This window comes from Anarrhichthys ocellatus, unplaced genomic scaffold (assembly GCF_004355925.1).
Source record: "Anarrhichthys ocellatus isolate YVR2014 unplaced genomic scaffold, GSC_Weel_1.0 scaffold18, whole genome shotgun sequence".
NCBI lineage: Eukaryota > Metazoa > Chordata > Actinopteri > Perciformes > Anarhichadidae > Anarrhichthys > Anarrhichthys ocellatus.
The window spans coordinates 5,502,391-5,516,833 of NW_022280048.1; the positions used below are offsets into that span (position 1 = coordinate 5,502,391).

General features: G+C 43.9%; 1 protein-coding gene across 5 annotated transcripts in view; it reads right to left on the reverse strand.

The window, feature by feature from the left end:
• The window catches only part of mtmr4 (myotubularin related protein 4), a 38,362-nt gene that overhangs the window by 14,156 nt on the left and 9,763 nt on the right, over positions 1-14,443 (reverse strand). For 3 of the 5 annotated variants that reach the window (XM_031856999.1, XM_031857000.1, XM_031857001.1), the window contains exons 3-4: positions 5,724-5,813; positions 275-391 (exon numbers count right to left, since the gene is read on the reverse strand). In XM_031856999.1, the coding sequence (XP_031712859.1) occupies positions 275-391; positions 5,724-5,813 (207 nt within the window). Of the gene's footprint in view, positions 1-274; positions 392-5,723; positions 5,814-13,338; positions 13,384-14,443 lie in introns of those variants that run through there. The other 2 variants (XM_031856997.1, XM_031856998.1) reach the window with 1 other exon arrangement.

Below are 14,443 nucleotides of genomic sequence, written 5' to 3' on the forward strand. Positions count from 1 at the left end.
GGATATGACTAAATCCGCTTTATGGGTACTTCATGTGCTACAATAGTTGAGGGTTTATTTGCCTGGTTAGCACAATTATGCGTTTGTACATTTGATATGGGGGAAAGGGGAAAAGTCTACACATTCTAACCTCTCTCTCCTGCTATTGGCTTCTGCAGTGACATCGCATATAGAAGTTGTCGAGGATCACAGGGACACTCGTGCCATTCGGACTGAAGGGAAACTCTACTTTTGTGGTTCGTCTGTGTGTTTATTGTCCGAGACGTGCACTCACGTTGATGACAGAGTCCTTGAACTTGATGTGGAGCCTGTAGTTAGAAATGGCAATGACGGCCTCATCGGCACAGCCAAGATATTCCACCCCTTCCCCCTGAAGAACTGCGAATGGCACCTGTAGAGACACAAAATAAGCAGATTGTTGAGGTTTGAATAGCGAAAACATGACACAAACGTCTGATTATTGGCTTTAATAGCTCTCCTGAGAGCAAAATCATAATATCCACATTTCTATTTTTAAAAAAGGTGTACTCTCCATGTTCTAATTATTGAAGATCGCCATATAGATCTCTCGTTAAGACCAAGTGTCTAAAGCCATGCTAGCTGCCCTGTGAGGCCATGCTAGTTGCCAACATGATGTTTAGCAGGTGTGCTATTCAACATGTTCACCATATTAGGCGTTAGTAACATTTACTGATTTGCATTAACCCAATGTTAAGAGATCACCAATGTTATTACAATTTATTCGGAGTGAGAGCAACCAACCATTGGACCCCACAAAGAGACCGACATTCACTGCTAAAAAACATTTTCAACAAATTAGCCTTGAAATGTCAGATTCTTAGTCCTGTTTACATCTTTAATATTCTGGTTTGAAATCATCATTTTGCAATTAATTAATGCGAAGATCTCGCAAACCTGCTTTGTAATTAAAACAAAATTCAACACCGATGCATTTTAATTTGTTTTTTAAAGAGAAAAAAGGTTTTGCAAATAAAACTGTTTATATTCCTCAAAGGAATGTATCATCCTGGTATCGTTAGTGAAACTCAAGTATCATATCGGCACTGGTATCGACATTATGCAAAGAAGACTCAGTGCTACAACATCACCAACAGGTAAAGTGTCTGCTCGCACCGTCCGTCCTGCGTACTAGAGGCTAAGCTCGTAATGATCGTGGACAGAGTGCCACATATCTGTAATGACAGAGTGCCATTACAGATATGACTAAAAGGGGGACATGGGAGGAACAGTGTGCATGTGTAGCTGTCCAATAAGCACATAGTAGGTTTACAGAAGGACCTTTGTGAGCACAGAGGGCTTGTTGGTGAGCCTGAACGAGCAGGCGCTGGGAGGCAGACTGTGCTGGGAGTACAGTGAGGGATCTCAAACTGACCATTAACATTCTTACTTACTGCACCCATTTCATCACAGCCAAGCCAAGCCCCTGCTTTTACTGCAACGAGACCCAAACATTAAGATAACTGGTTCCCAACAGAGGTAAACATTCCTCTATGGGGCAGGGCTTTAGCTTTCTACGTGGACCACGTGGAAGAGACACACAGCTACAGTTGCCAACTTTTAAAAGATGTCTTAATTCATATACAGTTGCACTTAAAATGATTCAACCACCATTGCAAATTAGGTTTATTGGCAACATTACAAGCTTTTAGCTGTTTTCAATTAACAACTCAAACCAGAACAATTTAAATAGCTCAACACAAGCACAACTAATACTACAAGTGCTTTCTCCTAATTCAACACAAAATGCCACTGCAGTCTCAAAATGATTCAACCCCTTCATTCAAGCATCTTTAGTACTTAGTAGAGCACCCTTTTGCTGTTATGACCTGATGCAAACATGATGCATAGCCAGACACCAGCTCTGACGGCGTTCCTGAGGAATCTATTCCTCATGGGCAGTGGCCTCAAATCCCACCAGAGATTTTCTATGGGGTTCAAGTCCGGCAACTGTGACGGTCACTCTAGAATCTTCCAGGACTTTTTCTGAAACCAAGCCTTGGTGGAGTTTGAGGTATGCTTGTGATCATTGTCTTGTTGGAAGTGACGCCCAAGCTCCTGCTTCCTCACAGGCGCCATGACGTTTTCTCCTAGGAATTTCCTGATACTTGATTGAATCCATCTTGCCCTCCACACGCTGCAGGTTTCTAGCGCCAGAAGAAGCAGAGCAGCATCACCGAGCCACCGTCGTGCTTCACTGTAGGCAGGGTGTTCTTCTCAGCGTGTGTCTGGTGGCAGCCGTTGATAGCTTCCTCTTTCTGCCACGTCCAGGTAGCGTAGCCAGTGTTCCTTTAACTTGTGAACTATGCTTCCAACGGTATCTCTAGGAACATTCAGTGCCTTTGCTATTTTTTTGTACCTTGTCTTGTTGAGGCAATGATCTCTTCTCTTAACTTTTTGGACAATTCTCTTGACTTACCCATATTTCTAATATGCAATCAAACAGAATGGGCCAAGATTCCTCAGGAACGCTGTCAGAGCTGGTGTCTGGCTATGCATCATGTTTGCATCAGGTCATAACAGCAAAAGGGTGCTCTACTAAGTACTAAAGATGCTTGAATGAAGGGGTTGAATCATTTTGAGACTGCAGTGTCATTAAAAGTGGCATTTTGTGTTCAATTAGGAGAAACCACTTGTAGTATTAGTTGCATTAGTATTTAAATTGTCCTGGTTTGAGTTGTTTATTGAAAACAGCTGAAAGTTTGTAAATGTTGCCAATAAACCTAATTTGCAATGGGGGTTGAATAATTTTGAGTGCAACTGTAAAGATGGCGGCGTCCACTAAAGTACAGTTTAATGGAGCCACTTCTAAGGGATTTAAACATTTTGATTTCAAGGAACTATAAGACCTTTTATGACTGCTATAACATTATGTCGACTATAGAGAATACATCTCTTTAATCACCTTGCATAAAACATTCCTTCCGGCTGATGTGAAACAGTAAAGTGTGTTGGGAGACATTTCATTCTCCCACCTGACAAATTTGAGGATTGTATTATTGTGCCCATTCATTGCTCGTTTACATAACCTCATCATACAGTTTCCCCGAGTCATCACTTCTGTGTGAATACCGGCATGCACCGACGTCAGTCTGGCCGCTTTAACTTTATTTACTTTAAATCATTGGGGAACACGAATTGCGACCCAGGTCTCGCTGTTTAGTTGTTGGTGAGGACAGCCGTGTTGCTTGGAGACAACATTACCTCATCCTGCATGCACTGCTGTGTCACGAAGACCCACTGGTGCATGTTGAAAGAGGACATGCAGCAGGGCAGATGGGGGATTATGGTAAGATGTCAGAAAATCAGGCTTACTTGAAATAGCATTAGCCAACGCAGTTAAAAGCACAGCCCGACTTAGTTAGTGCACAGTCGGCACACAAGTCGGATTCTTGTCTTTTTTTTAAATAAATATTGTTGACTGGCAAGGGGTCAAAAGCTTTTGATGACTGTTGGTCCAGAGAGCTTACGTTAAAAAACAACACCAATCAAACCCCTGACATTTATCACTGCGCTGTTGTTGCTCACAACTGAAAGTGTGTGTGAGAGCCGGGACAGGAAGCATGATGAGGGAAAGAGTACAGCTCAACCTGGGAAATGGAGCACGTAGTACTCTGCACTCAGACACCAACACAGGCAGCAGGCCCCCTGGCACTCTGCATTGGGACTTCAAAAAAAGTGGAATAACTGAAATCAGACAGTGCCAGGCACACAAAAACAGCTGGCACCCAAACAGAGCTGAAAACCACCACGATGCAGTTTTACTGTCTGAGAAAAGGAGAAAGCCTAATCTTAAGAGTCTTTGCTTTCTTCATGTGTCAGGGGATGTAGCCAGTTTGCATTAAATATTACTCAAGAGCAGCAGAAATGGCTGAAGAGAGAACAGGCCGCTACTGAGTCCGTGTCCTACTGAGAGTGCCATAGTCAACATGCTGTACGGACTGGGAGCTGCATTAAACAAGCTGTGCTCCAAAAGTAGGTGCATGAGTCACCGGCAGCCAGCAAGAGCAGCAGAAGATACTGTGTCACGTTTCCTCCACAAAGCTTTCAGCAGCAGAAATATTAAAGAAAGAAAGAAAGAAAGAAAGAAAGAGAGAGAGAGAGAGAGAAAAGACCCGTGAATAACTCTCCGACTTGTGAGTCGTGTCTTCCAGTTCAAGCACCCTGCCTGTGAGGACATGCACGTGTGCACACACACGCATAACTGCAAGCATGCACCGCGGCCTGCACGCACACAGGATGAAAGGCAGCAGAGTATTAAATATGGTGGGGTAGGGGAATGCCTGTTAGACATCAGCTGTCAGGGAGTCTATCATGGGATAGCGTGCACACAAAGACGTATAAGAGACAGAAACGTAGAAAATGTTGCAAGGAGACTAAAATTAGCAGTATTTAGTACAGAAACAGGTTAAGATACACCTCATAAACTTTGTTAGACACTATGGTACTGTGTTCTCACATAAATCTACACAGCCCTTTAAGAAATAATAACAATAATAATAAAAACCGCACTTTTTAACAGGTTGGTACTCCCTGCAGTTCATTGCAACCCAAGTTTGCTTAAACCATACAAACTCTAACAAACAGAAACGACATGTAGTGACCCCAGGCTGGGCAAATCCCTCCACCTACCCTTTGGTTCAGTTCCACAAACACATGACGCCTAGCTCCATTAACCACCCGACAGCCAGAGAGCACAAACTCGACACCACGGAGGGCACAGCGAAAGTTATCCTTCACAATTCCACTAGTGGCATCTTCACCATGGAATAGACTTATATATCTCTCTCACTTCAGTGACCTAAATGCTTTTTGGCTGCCTCGCTCTTTATCCTCTGCAGTGACTCCTGCTTTTTCTGTGGAGGACACACAGCCGTACAGCGGAGACAGAGCCCTAGAAGTAAAGACTTAGTAAAAAAGAAAACAATAAAAAAGGGAGTGCATTTTGTATTTACAATTCAATAAGTAAATACCGACGTTCATTATCATAAAACAAGAACTGGAAAATAATAGTTTAGACTTCAACACTGTCGATAATAGCATTGCATGGATGGAAATATGTTATGGTCAGCATATGCACTTTGAATGAAGGACATTAAGGACATGTATAATACTGGAAGATTTTTGAGGGATGAACATGACTAAGTGGAGAGGGGAAGAAAGTGATATAATAAAATAAGTGGTTGCATAAATATATGCCTCATCTTTATACGATGGAATAATTCAGAATCTCTTTTCTAAATAAATGCTGAAGAAAATGTTTTTTTTTGTAGTATAATTACTTATCTGTAGAGACAGAGGCAGCAGCCCTATTCACATGCTAATTATTATTTTTCTTGTGTTGAACACTGATAAAGGACGGCAGGGCCATGACAAAAAAAGTGCTCTTCTAGGCCAGTGTCATCCTCTCTCCTTCGGTTTCTGCCCTCAAGCCTGCTGCGTTGTGACTCTTGCAGGAATATCTTGGGAATCACACTCTACAAGGTGGCGACCCAAGCTTCAATCCAGGTGTTTCAGAGGAACGCTCTGGTGACACGCCAGGAGCCAGGATTGAAGACGAGGTCATAATCTGGAAGTGCCACACTCTGTCTTTTCACCGGCTCCCGGTCGTCTACTCCACAGACATGTAGACGGGTGTCGGAGCAGACGGGACTGTTGCTTTTGGGCGGTAGCTGTCAACGGTCGGTGAATACTGTTCAGCTCACCTGAAGGCTTTCATCCTCCTTCACCAGCTCCTTCTGGGGGAACAGGTCCTTGGCCTGGATGTACTCCAGGCTGGGAGGCCCTTCTTCACCCTGTCAGACACAAACACAAAGCAGGGGCGGTCACACAAATACCTCCGTCATCATGAAGTCGACACAGCAGGGTGATGCTCCACATAGAGAAAAGAAATAGTAATAATAACCATCTTCTGTCAAATCAAACCCAAAGTGAATTACTTATCAAACATTTATCAGGGTGGTTGGCCTTCGATATAAAATCCATGCCAGGTAGAATTTCACAATCCCCACCAACTCACAGACATCACATGGCAGATTAAATATTGACTACGACAGTTCCAAAACTTTAAAAATGGACCTCGTGTTCGGTCAATGAGTCAAGCCATTTTAAAATGTTTACCACTCAATTCTAAAAGCATTTTCCTCGATTGATTAATGGTAATGCTGAAGGAAGAATGCATCTTCTGCATACCCATTAAATATTCTGTTTGCCATGGCGCTGTGCAGGTCGTTCTTGCATGTGCAAATGACAGACAGTATTGAGCAACGAATACCAAACAGCTGTAGACTTTGTGACTGGGTGTTACAGGCTTGTGCAAACAAAGGTACTGGGACTAAGTAAAGTATTTCAAACACCTGACTAGCTTTTCATGAGTCATGCACTTAACTTCTTACACAGTTTAAACGATTCCTTTGCTGAGGTCACTTAACCTGTTTCCATGTAAACTAATTCAAAGTTACATTTCAAAGGTTGCTGGAAAATTAAACCTCCAAATACAGTCTTATCAAGTGCACGTGTGTTATAATGGCTAAAATTAGACTGAAACACCTCAAGAAGCAGCAACGGTGGGAACGAGAGCGGAATAAAGAGGCAGTCAACCCGGTCCTTGCAGGTTGTGCTCCTCTCAGACTGACAGAACAAGGTTTTACCCTGTAAATGTTGCACTAAATAAGTACACAGAAAGTGCATTTACATGTATACCAGCATCTTGATTTTGGATGATATTTGTGATGGGATGTTAACATGTAACAAAGGATTCTGCTCCCTGTATACAGAACGCTAACACGATCCAGGATCATGATCGTCTGCTATGACCTGCAGCCGTGTCTTTCACTCCTTCCTTGCAGCTATTGAGTTACCTCAGCGGTTAAGGATAAACCCAGTTTGGTTCCTGGCTGCCTGAACACTGCTACCTCTACTCTGCTAGATTTGGCTTCTCCATGCGCCTACGACCGTATGTCGATGCTGTTCCTTAATGAAAACAGCAATGGAGTCCTGAAGGGGGACCAGAGGGAGGCAGCATGAACTGACTCAGGTGCGTCTATTGCTAATTAAAGACTTGTGTCCCTGGACAAAAAAACAACAACACAGCAACATGTCATATATTATAGCAGGAAAGCCCTTGATGTCTCACCATGCAGACCTCCTGCCATGTTAATCATTTCACCCGTCAGCCAAAGCCAGCGATGAATCCACATGGTAAACATACCACCCACCTCCAGCAACAAGAAACCAACTTTTCACCATCGGATTTCAAAGGCAGAGCGATCATAGGAATATAATGGCCAAAGCATAATTTATCAGCTTCTTTGACACGCCGGCTTTATTGACAGAGGGCAGAGGAGCTCTATCGGCTGCCTACAGACAGTCTACAGGCTCAGCAACAAAGTAATAGCTTAATGCTAACATGACATGTGCACGTTTGAATGTGAACAAGGGGTAAAACTGGTCACCATGAGATGTTGACAAATGAATGGGTTCAAATGACCAAAGACACCCTCAGCTCATTACTGCAATCAAGTCAAATAACATCTGTTGTCTTATTTAAACAACTAAAGAAGTCAAGAGGGAATACGAGCTGAGCTGAAAAGATGAATCGATTAGTTAAGAAACTTTATCGGCAACTTGTTCGATGATTGATTAACCTTAAAAGATGCAAAAAATATAAATTATTTGAGGATCCTTTATGTTATGTACGACAGTGAACTTAACATCTTTGGGTTTTAGAGTGTACAGACATTTTTCACTATTTTAAAATGAATCCAAATGATTCCAGCCCTGAATGTAGAAGTCCTCGGGTGGAGAATCCTTTGCCGATGCCGAGTTTGTATTGAAGGCTCACTATGGGTGTGGGAAGTCTGTGTGGGAGAGATTGATGGGATAAGTCACTACACAAAGCCAGTCTACCTTCTACTTCTATACCATAAATTGTAGTAAATGGCCAGGGCTGATGGCAGCCATGGAGGTTGGTGTCAAGGCTGTTTGAGACGTCTCCGCTCCTTAAAAGATGGCCCAATGCTAAGTGCCGTCTGGTTTTTCTGTTGGCTTCATTTCCCTCAAATGATGCCTTTATGTTCATGCTAATGCCGTCGTTCCATCCTAATGTGACACACTCAATGTGAAGAGGAGGTGGAATCTTTTTTCTAGCATAATGCTGCATTCATGTAATGTCACTAGAATAGGAAGTGTTCACAGAGTATTCAAAGATGGTTAGCCTCACTACTAGACTTGTAGTTATACCAGATACATATTTGTATCTGTTTACAAACAGTCAACATCTTTTAAATGAGCTAACTCTCTTGTATCAACTACTCTAGTTGACGCCAACAGCCTCATTTTCAGACCGGTCCTCCGATTCCCTCTGCAATGCAACCTTGCTCATCTCTTGACCTTTGACCCGAGTCCGCCATCAGGATCAGACGAATGAGGCAGCTGTGCGTCATAAATTTGACTTGTTTTCACCTGAGAATGGCTAGAGCATGACAGGGCCCATCAGTCAGAGGTGTCCTGCAGGGGGTCGGGTCATTAAACGTTGATGTCACACACTGTTGCTGGGCAGCCACAGACTCCTTTCCTTTTTTTTTTTTAAAAAGGAAATAAAGTTAACTGTGTCAGGCCAGACAGGAGTCATATCTTACTGGAGAAGCTATCTCTACAGGAACTCCCCTTTGGAAATTCAATACAAATGAGTTGAGAGGAACATTCAATCTTTACACGTCCTCTGTCAATAATCCATCCACTCCCTTGGATCCGATACGTCTTGTGCTGCACTATCTGGTTGATACTTGGCACCGTTCACTCAATTCTCTTATGGCGCAGCACTGGCATTGCACTCCTCCGAGAAGCCCGCTAGAACACAGTACTTTATAAGGTTAAAAAATAAAAAAAAAATAAAAATACTAAAAATAGTTATGTATGCGTTTTGTTGCTCCATAAATCCCTGACACAGACTTTTAACACAGAACGGCTTATACAAATGCATCGATGCTGAACATAGAAATTGTTTACCAGATACGTTATTATGGCAGTTCAAAGAAACCAGAGCTGCGTTAAAGCACACACACAGCAGTGGAGATTGAGGAAGACTTGTAGCAACTGAGTGCTCTCCTTCTGATGACCTCGATATTTCAGCTTCATAAGTCTCTTCACATGGCAGACAACACTTTGCTCAAGACGGGGCTCATTACTCTGTCATTACATTTCCATGCAAACACAAACGGCGGGGCACTGCTTTCTGGTCCATTGCATTGTGTGACCACAACCAGACAGACAATCAGCTTACAGCAGATTAAAAGGAAAACAGAATATTCTTTGACCGACTCACAATGATGGAGCACAGCTTGTCCTGTGCCCGACACGTTTTTTTTTTTTTGCTTCGTCACTGCTGTGAGCCTGCGCACCCTCCTCCCCCACCTTTGTCCACCAGGCAATCAAAAAGCTGGAGCTGACAGGCATGCACACATACGCCTCCATGCATTTCTCCAATGATAATTATGTCATAAACACATGCAACGTCTTGATTACATGTAGTGCTGTTACAGTGTTATTATCAGCTAGCAGCTGACTAGACAGCTCCGCTACAGCAGGGTAACAGTGTGTGTGTGTGTGTGTGTGTGTGTGTTAAGAACCTGCAGGCCGAATTTGAGGTTGTAATCATCTGAGGAAAGCATATTTGAAAGATTATCTTCCAGAGATTTCTGAGTGAATGGACAGATGACAACACAGAAGGTAGAACAGGAAGAGAAAGGCCCAGTCTTCATCAATAAGTGTCTGGTTGCCATGGATACTACAACCTCTTTTTACAGTCCCGTTCTCTCCGAAGCTTTTGGAAACAATTTACCGTCTCACCAGATTATTTACTTAATCTGACTGGGGCTTTGTCCTAGAGTTGTGCAGATTAGAGAAGCACTACATGATGCAGAGGTGACCTCCTAAACATGTGGGGAACATGTACTTATACGTCTGCTTTTAGTTGGACAGTTAGTCGCTGTGTTCGACACATAAGCAAACACAGCTTGGCTCACTGTCCGAAGTGTGAAAAATGACCTCAAATGACACGTTAGGAAGTAAGAAAAGGACAAGGGAGGAAACAGAGGATGCAGTGACGGGGCAGAATGAAAAGCAGCAAATAAGAAATGAAAAACAATCAAGATGGAAGATATTCTTTCCTGGCTTGTTTTAGGAAGTGCAGCCTAAATAATGGGTCAAGATCAAAGATGACAGAGTATGGCAAGTCTTCCCAAATGCACTTCCTTTCTCTCCCCCCCCCCCCGTTCCCTCTCAGACCATGTAAATATTTCATAGACCACCATGTTCTGAATGATCACTCCCATTTTAGTTTCGGGCCGGACTCAAAGAGCTGAGGACACGAGGCAGGGGCGGCGCTTTCGATAAGTAAGCACAATTGATCAGAAACAATTGGGCAACGATTTGTAGCAGTGAGCAGGAAAATCTTCAATTAAGAAAACAATTTATTCTGGATGGTAATTAAAGTTAACAGTGAAAAGACAGAGACCAGGAACGTATAGACAAATATTTAAGGCAGTACATACTGAGAAAGAGCACAAAAAGTGCCGAGTTATCTTATCTAAAGAACATTCTTCTCGTTAAAAAAAAAACCAAATGCTTCGTCTCATATTGTTGCATTTTTTCCCTCTTTCAGGATGAGATGTTCCTGATAACTTCCTCCCACATTGATATACCGTGTACTACTTAACAGAGTTGCGTTCTTGGTGTCAGGCAGAGTTGGAAGACCCAATACCAGACCCATCACCAGTACCACGGGTGCAAGAAGATATACAGCCCAAAGCACATCCCCAAAAAGCTTCTGGCTGTGCTTATACTTAATTCATTTAGCTGGTGGGTTGATAGAATCTGAGTCATGGAAAAATCTTAAGCAATTCAATTAGGCTTTTTATAGTTCCATTTGGTGCAGACAACATATCGCAGAGAGAGATAAACATGATTTGTTGGGGATAGAGGGAACGGTTACCCAAGAGGCTTTTTTTTTTTTTTCCCCATAGTTGGATCACAGAAAATGGTCATGACGAAAAACTTAGCACAATGCTGCTGCAGGCCTCCTCCACAGGAAAAGACTGACAGAGCTGTGATCCACATCAGTGACAGAAGACGTGGACACTAAATTATACAGATACTGACGCAGAAGAGGAACTGTCGACTCAGCTGCGCCACAGACGTATAAAAGAGGGATCATAAATTGTGGAACGCCTGACCATGTCGGGTCGCAAAAAGGAACGAGGAAAAGGAAGCAGCAGCTGCGCTCTCCCTGATCCAACTGACAACTTTACGACCAACACGTCGCTTTCTCTGGAAGAAGCAATGATAGGAAATAAAGACGAGTTTTCCCAACGCTAACATTGATTGTTGTTAGTTAGCATCACATTGGGCAATGCCGAAATGCTAGATGCTAATGTCTAGATAGAGTTGGTCTGTGCGCCGAACTGTACAACACAAAACACAGATTCATAGTTTCACCAGTATCATTTAAACTGATTTATATAATGTTATCATTTATTGCCAACATTGTTCGCCATGGCTTTATGAATGACAATGTCCGTCTGTCGGTTGGTCAATCAGTCTATCCACCCACTTTAGTCCAAACTAAAATGTCTCAACAAATAAAAAAAGTTTATTCAATAATTGTTATCCACCAAAAGGATGAATGGATGGATTGCCATGAACAGTCATAGTCCCCAAATAATGAATCCTACCGACTCTGGTGATCCTCAATTTTTCATCCAGTGAAACATCTCAACATACACTGAATGGATTGGCACAAAATGTTATATTGCCATTCATGGTTGCCAGTGATTTAGGTGATCTCCTGACTTTTACTCCGGTGTCACACTGAGGATGACATTTATGGTTTTGAGTGAAATCTCTCAACAACTACTGGCTGGATTGATGTAATACTTGGCACACACATTTATGTCCCACTCAGGATGAATCCAGCGCATTCATCGGGCTGGAATTTAAATTTGTAAAATTCCTTAGTTTATGACCAAACAAATGCGAAACAAATCATATCCCATTAATATCCCATCAGCCTCAGCTGTACTTTGTGTTGAGTAATAATTAACAAATGTTTGACGCCAACACAAGATGGTAAACATGGTAAATATTATATCTCCTAAACATCAGCATGTTAGCATTGTGAGCATGTTAATGCTAGCACGAAGCAAAAATGTGCGGAGAGCCGCTAGCCTGGCTGTAGACCTTTGGTTGGTGTGTGTGCGCGTTACATTTCCAGTATCTACGTTTTTACTGAGAGGAACATTTGAGTTTTATACAAATCAGACCTGCTGAAGTTTGAACAGTTTTTCAATGACATTTGGCATCTCTTACTATAAAAACATTCCCACACAGTTATAAGATGCCAGTTTTGTCATCCTTAGAAAATTCAGAGAAAATTACCTCAATACTAAATATATGAATGAGAAACAAATGTGTGATGTTTTTACAAAGTTTGGAAAGTCTTATAGTATTGTAGTGCACTAAAATGAACAATAATAATAATAATAATAATAATAATAACAATAATAAGGAAAATCTGGCATCGTGAAAAAAATGTGTTTAGTTGAAAAGAGCCTATTAATCCACCAATTAATGCTGTAGGCCCAGACAGTGGACATGACTGAAAAGCTTGGCGGTTAACTGCTGAATCATCAGATCATTTAGACCCACGGACATGAGGCTAAGACCCCCCTCAATGTTCTCCCCACTCTGTCTTAAGATGCAAACTAAGAGAAACACCGAGTCCTCTATCCCCTTAGCATCCCCATAGCACAGAGCGCTAGATGCAGGTCCTCTGCTGCAGTCAGCATACTTCACCACTCTAAGGCTGCGACCGTGACTGCACAATGTGCTCGCTCTCAGCGCGCACACACACACACACACACACACACACTTTACACATCTTACTCCTGACAGGCCCTCCCTGCCAATCAACACACCGGCAGCTCAAGGTCCTCCACACAACAGAGGTGAGTGATGAGGAGTTGATTAGCTTTTCATCATCACACGCTTAAAAAGACATGGAGTGAGTTTCTCACTAATAACTGCAGCGCTCACGTGAGTTTGGCCGGCGGGTGGGCAGGCGGGCGGACACACACGCGCACGCACGCACGCACGCACGCACGCACGCACGCACGTACGCACGCACGCACGCACGTACGCACGCACGCACGCACGCACGCACGTACGCACGTACGTTAGGTAAGGGAGGGCTTTTTAGACAACCATCACAAACTAGTCACAAACAAAAAAGTGACCACCAAGATGAAAAGCCTGTAGACTTACAAAGCAGTCGAGCATGGAGCAGGACACCCTTCCTGCGAAGCTCATGTTGAGGAGAGGCCGGGCTGTGCCTGAACGACACACAGCCTACAGAGCAGCAGCACGAGCAGAGCACGAGGAGCCGGCATCACCATCCTTCTCCCTGCCGGAGCCCGTCCACCCCTCGTCCGGTCCGAACCCCTCTTCCTGCCGACCCTCTTCACCCCCCACCCCCACCGCACCTCTGGCCCGTTCCCTCTTCTCAGAAGTTGCGGTGAGCCAACACGCCAGTCCCGGCTCTCATTCAGGAAGCCACCTCACCCCCCCCTCCCCCCCCACCGCTCCCAGAGCGGGGAGAGAGAGAGCACGTTGGTGTCTGACGGCAGTGCTGAAAGAGGGAGGATGGTCCATAAAAAAGGTACAAACAAGAGCGGCGGTCCACACGATCAGCTGAGCGATGAGGAGAATGCTAAAGTGATGAAATCACTGCAGATGTGCCATCTCCCATGTAGCGAATGGATGGGGGGGAAACTGCTAGAAGAGAGCAGGAGTGAGAGCAAGACAGAGGGAACTGCCTGATGCTAAGCTCCACCCTCTGCATGCGCATCTACCTCTCTTTCTCTCACACATGCTCACATTTCTCCCCTTGTCTCCCTCTCATCCTTTACTCCTCCCCCACCCCTTCCTCGTTCACCCTTCACCGACATCCCCTTGTAAATATGCGTGTTCCTCAGCAACAAGGCGGCACAGCTTAGAGTACCGCCGGCAACCAGAAGATGCTCCGACCGCCATACATGCGCCATGTGACCATCTGCAGTATTCTGTGTCTCCTGCCCAAGGGTACACACTGTATGCTAGCAGCTGTGCACACACAGGCTATGCTGAACACGGCACACAACCTGGAGCAAACTCGCACGCACAAACAGGGGAACAGAGAGACACCCCTGCGAGGGGGTCGGGACAGTGTCCCATCACAAAAAGCGTTGCATTGGCAGCAATTGATCTAGTGCAGGAGGACAATGCGTGGCAGAGGACAGAGGGAGGGAGGGTGCTGAGGAGAATATGCGGAGATCTCCAGTGACACAGCATTACACAGAGAGAAATTCACCCTCACCTGTCTCTTGAGTGT